This window comes from Haplochromis burtoni, unplaced genomic scaffold (assembly GCF_018398535.1).
Source record: "Haplochromis burtoni strain Fernald_Lab_line unplaced genomic scaffold, NCSU_Asbu1 Contig_1140, whole genome shotgun sequence".
NCBI classification, from domain to species: domain Eukaryota; kingdom Metazoa; phylum Chordata; class Actinopteri; order Cichliformes; family Cichlidae; genus Haplochromis; species Haplochromis burtoni.
In genome coordinates this window covers 9,507-15,276 of record NW_024583501.1, presented here as the reverse complement: position 1 = coordinate 15,276, position 5,770 = coordinate 9,507, and the positions used below count along the sequence as shown (strand labels likewise).

The following is a 5,770-nucleotide window of genomic DNA, read 5'->3' as shown; positions in this document are numbered from 1 at the left end:
TAGCGATGGAGTATCATGAAATACTGTTGTGAACCTGGTCACACATGGAATGTGAGCATAAGTGTGTGCAAATATCAGAATACAAACTGCAGTTCACTTAATGGTGTGGGTTTCATCAGTAATGACTTTACAGAACCTACACATTTAATGTGAAAAGTAAAAATAAATCTGATTCCACTGAATTCTTGTAATTATTCTTAGCTAAACAACTATAAATGAAAGTGTTCAAAACACTGATCCCTGAGGGATGCGTGCATAATTCAGACTGAGAAGTCTTTTAGGGAGCAAACTGTGTCAACCTTAAATCAATATTAGCAAAAGATGCACCAATTTTCTCGTCCATTACCTTTGGTAAGGCATACTTAGGAAACCTCATCTGGACAAATTCATTCCGTCGGTAGGACACATAGTGCTTGGTCCGATTGCCTGTGGTGACCTGGGAAATAAGCAAAAACAACAGCAACAGCATGAATAACAGTCTAACAGTTCTACAGTTATAATATAGTCAAACAGTTTTAAATTTTTTATAGACATACGACCCATAAGTATATTACTTTAAAGGGAAAGCTGCTGAATGCACTGAGATTAAAAACGAGGCAAGAGTGAAAGAGAAAACAATTTGAGTGACACAGCATCAAGAGACATATTAAGGCTGAATTCATCCAGTCATTTAAATATTGTCCTGCAGAAAAACAATCAAATGTTCAACATCTGCAAATGTCCAGCTGACTAATTGTGGAGGTGGAGGTGCACAGTTCACCATCTGTTGCCGGTGAGTCACCCTGTGCTGATAGGTAAATGCAAAGAAACTCCTGCGCATTGCACAGACCTTGGCATTCAACTCACAAATGGGTAAAAGGCTGAATCATGCTGTCGTCCTGCTGAGTGCTCAGACGATGAAAAAGCTCACATAGCACGAACCAGAATACTCAAACAGGTGATTCTACAGTTTAGCAGAGGAAGTTGGGAGAAAAGAGACCGCACTAGTGACTGACAGTGGATTGGAACAAGAGCTGAATGTGTCATATCCCAAGTGACGGGCTCAGAAATGAGTTAACCATGTTCTGAAACAGGTGAGCAGCACTGAAACTCCTTTTTTTTGTGTGTGTGTGTGTGTTTAAAAAAAAAACATTTTTTCTTTGTCAAAATAAAAAGGAAAGGTTTATAACTTTGCATTCAGTGCTTCTATTTTTGACTTTGCCTTTTTTCCCTTCATGGAGATGTCAGTCTCTGTCATCTGAGTTCAGACTGAGCTGTGATTATTGCCATTGCTTGTGATTGAAAGGAGCAGGTAAGTTCCACTTTTCTTTAATGATAAGCATTGCAGAGGGATCAAACAAAAAAAGCCATTTTTAAAAAATGAGAGCTACTGAAGAAAGTGTCATGGACTGAGGTTTCAAAAGGAATCACTTTCTAAAGGACGGCTGGCAGAGTGGGATGAGAGCTGCATTCTCAGCTCTGACTCTGCATATTTATGTAGTGCCTTAATGTTGGAAAAGTACCCCGAAGATCTGTTTATACCATTAAGATTTTTTTTTTTTTTTTGGACAAAATTTATACAAAGAGCCAGAGTTTCTTGTGTTTGTGAAACTTGTGTGAATAGCTGAATGTCAGAGGTTCAGTACTTCATTGCAAATCAATAAACTTGTCAGTTTCAGAAAGAAATGTTTTGGGTGAACCCCCAGCAGCTGAAAGGATTAGGACTGCAGGCTGCCAGTTGTTGAAAACGCCTTCACTTAAAATAACAAACAGGAAACCAGCAAACTAAATGAAACCCAAAATCATAATAAAAGAACAGAGCACAGTAAGGAACATGTGAACAAGAAGTTACTAGACAACAACCAACCAACTGAAGGAAGGGTTAAAACAAACAGGTGAACTTAATGAACAATGAAGGGCTTTAAAAAACTGAAAACCTCACGAGAAATGTTCACCACATAACCGCACACTGAAAGGAGAAAAAATTTAAAAAAAAAAAGACTGACAAAGCACATGAAAAGCTGGCAATGCAAGTGACAAGATGTATTTGGTCTATCATCACCTCCAGTTTTTTTTTTCTTTGTCTATATGTACCTTGTTTTAGTTTCTGTACTCAGTATAGAGACTTGTGTTTAGGTATCATAATCCACAACACACTTTTTACATTAATTCTCAAAGTGTGGAGCTCTGAAAACTAATTTTCCAAAAGGTATTCCATTATTTGCTGTTCTGGACGCTTTCAAATCTACATAGTTATTCAGTTAGGTTTGAGATTATTCTAATTAGGACCTCATAGATTAAAGGTGACCAGTCAGAGCACTTTGTATCGTACTGTATTGTATTGTATTGTACTTGATTCATGCTCAATCATCCAGGTAAGTCGATCACAAAAGGTTGATTCTGTTCATCTGGACGTAGCGTTTTCAGTGGAAGAAACGTTTCATCACTCATCCAAGTGACTTCTTCAGTCTCAGTTGACTGCAGGTTTCCCCAGCCGTATAAACACTACATTTGCACAATAACTGAAACCATCTTTTGCCATCTTACAAAGCTGTGATTGCAGCCATTCCCCAACTCTCTCTGTTAATGGTATTCATGGCCTTTGATCAATGGGTTTTGATCAGTTATTGATCAATGGTTATGATAATTTTCATATTAATGATCAAGGAACAGACCTCACCTTATAAAGTTGGGGATGAAAGTATCAACAAGTACTTTAAAGGGAAAGTGACACATGCAGTAAATGTTCGCACACATACATCACTCACAGAACTGCCAGGTGTTGGGTTTCATTATAGGCAAACACGTAAGAACTGCTAGTAAAGATTGTTTGAGGTGTTGTTCTTCAAACCTGATATCTGTATGTAATGCTTGAAATATTAGGAGGATTATCCCTTAAGGATAATGGGCCAGTCTACAGTGACCTGATGAGTTTTCATTTTTCTCACAGATGCAAACACTCATGCACACATAACTTTACACATAGGGGGACAACACCCAGAGAGAGCAACTTTGTCCCACTGTGGAGATTGTCCTCTAGCATACCAGCTCATGTCTATTCTCCATGCAAATAGAATTGAACTATTGGCCACTGCAGAGTGTGCAGTACTGTACTACATGGCAAATCAATTATAGACAAGATTAATTCCGCACACTATCACAAATAGAAATTCTTTTTCCATTTCAAGTGACAGCACTGTATGTTATCTGGGCAGCAAGAGTTTATCAGTAAAACAGGCATAAAGCTGCAAATTCAGCTGTAAGCGCAAACACAACTACAACTGAATAGATACACTGACAGATACAACATATACACAAATGCTGAAAGAGAAATAACTGGGGAGATGCAGGTTTAAAAAAAAAAAAACTTGCTCAGTTTTTCCTTACTAGTATTATGTATATAGAACTATCTCATAGTATAAGACTTTAACTTTGTTGTTTATTGCTTTTTTATTGTAGACTGTAGTAATTTTATTCTTTTATTCTGCTGATTTAAAGCAACAGTTTCTCTCGTGGGATCATTAAAGTATCTATCTACAGAGTGCTGGAAAGTAAATGCAACAAAAGCCACAGTATAGGTGCCTCTGCCTCGACCCTTGGAGGCTGCCTAGATTTTGGGTCCACTTTAGAGACGTACAGTACAAAGAATGTATCAGTGAGGAGACAAGTTTTGTTTCTGGCAAAAAAGAGGAAGAAAATAGAAGTTTTCACTATTTCACTAAGCTCGGGAAAAGATCATAATATCAATCATAATTTTTTCCCGAGACCTATGCATAACCTGAAATCTCCATTTGACTGTAATGCAGACTATATGATTATAATTCTGATAACACTCTAGCTTAAAATAATGTTTAAGCTTGGCTAAGCTATGCAATTTATCAGTATCACATCTTGAACACCCTGTGATCTATAAAATGATGGCCTCTACGGTTGACTGACCAACGGATAATCCTCCTTTTGAAGTTCAGTTACTGTTTTCTAGCTCACCCCTGCATTTCCTGTCTCATGTTTTCCATATCATATAGCTTAGTGGTCAGGTTGCTGTTTGCATGTTCTTCCCATGTCTTTGTGGGTTCTCTCCAGGTACTCTGGCTTCCTTCCACAGTTCAAAGGGTTATTGAGTGATTCTAAATTGCCCATAAGTGTGAATGTGGATCAACATGGTTGTCTGTCTCTCTGTGTTAGCCCTGAAACCTGTTTGCGGTTGCAGGGCTGGAATAGGGTCCAGACTTCCTGAATTGGACAGGCAGAGGAGAACAGATGGACTATATGATCATGCAAATGCATAGGTGTACACATTTCCTCTCCCACAACACAAATAGTATTTATTAAATGTGTACAAAAATGCTGTCTACTGTGTGAAAAGCTGAATGAGTTCAAATAGAACAAAGACAAAACAATAACCTGCAACACGAGACATTAAAATAGAATTTGAAACCATCAGAGGAGCAATTCCTGTCTTCTCATTAATGCAGCAGTCAGATGTAATGTTGAGAATATTAGGTGCTGTGGAATCTAACAAATGCATCAGACAAAATGGAGTGGATACGTGACAGGATTTAAAATTTAGTTTGAATAGAATGGCAGTAGTCTGGAATATGAGAGAAGATAAGTGACATTTATATAGCACAGTGTTTCAAAGTGTAAAATAAAAACATTCATGCACATGTATTCCTCTTTTACCTTGACAAATACGTAGTCATCCTGCACCAGCAGTGAGTTGTGATCAATTTTTCCAAGGAACTGTGCTGTCACCATTTTGTCCGAGCAGTTCTGAATGAGGCAGGTGACATACAAGTAGCCTGGAGTGACATGGACAGCAACAGGACAGGAAACAGTGACACAGTCAGGAAACAGGAAGGGATAATTACTGCTGGAAATTTTAAACAAAACACATTGGCATTCTAGAATATCCTGTTAATAATTGCAATGCATCTTTGTAATTTCTGCCCCCACACCCTTGAACAGGTCCAGGCAGATCATGGATCCTCTCTGTGCCTTGCTCTGCCTGACGTCTCTTCCTGTTAAAAGTTCTTCCTTCCCACTGTCACCAAGGGCTTGCTTACCAGATGGTTGGTTTTCACTTTTGTTGGCCCATAAAGTCCCTCAACTGGACTATTTTGAAAACACATTATAAAACTGAATAAAATATAGTGTAAAATATATTTTTTATTACGTCTCAGCTACTTAATATCTGATGTGTTTAAATGTGTTGTAAAAATAAAGTAACTTAACTTGAGTAGGTTGAATATTCACAGAGATTTATGATTATTCAAACAGCATTCACAGTAATGGTACTTATACTGTACATTGAAGCTAAATACAACTATAGCTTTTAGCTGACATAATAAAAACTGTGTAATCTATGTTAAGTAGAGAAAGTAAAAGAGAAAAGGCTCAAGAAGGGGAAAAAAATAGGATAGAATACAATAGAAATAAGGATAAGCTGAAGACTGCAGCTTCTGCTTTTCTGTGGCTGGCTGTTAGAGGGAGTGGAAGAAAATGTATGAGAGGAAAAACTAGGCGAAAAGAAAAATGGAGACATCATTTTCCAGACTCTATAAGATATGACAGCTTCCCCATAGACATACAGTCGTTCTAGGATCCAAATGGCCAGGAGGGATTACCCTCACACAGGCACACAGAGAGGCTAGCGCATGGTGCAAAGCTCAACCACTATTGAATTTCAACCAGCAGCTGCATCAGCAGCATCGACTCCTGAAATTCAGCCGCTATGTTCCCCCCAAAGGTGACAAGCTGGCAATAGAGAAAATACACACACACACACACA

General features: G+C 38.1%; 1 protein-coding gene across 5 annotated transcripts in view; it reads right to left on the bottom strand.

Moving 5' to 3' along the window:
- Window positions 1–5,770, bottom strand: part of LOC102298331 (VPS10 domain-containing receptor SorCS2) — a gene marked incomplete at its 5' end in the record, with an annotated part of 69,131 nt that overhangs the window by 57,043 nt on the left and 6,318 nt on the right. For all 5 annotated transcript variants that reach the window (XM_042216621.1, XM_042216622.1, XM_042216623.1 and 2 more), the window contains 2 exon segments: window positions 347–436; window positions 4,663–4,781. In XM_042216621.1, coding sequence (XP_042072555.1) covers window positions 347–436; window positions 4,663–4,781 — 209 coding nt within the window.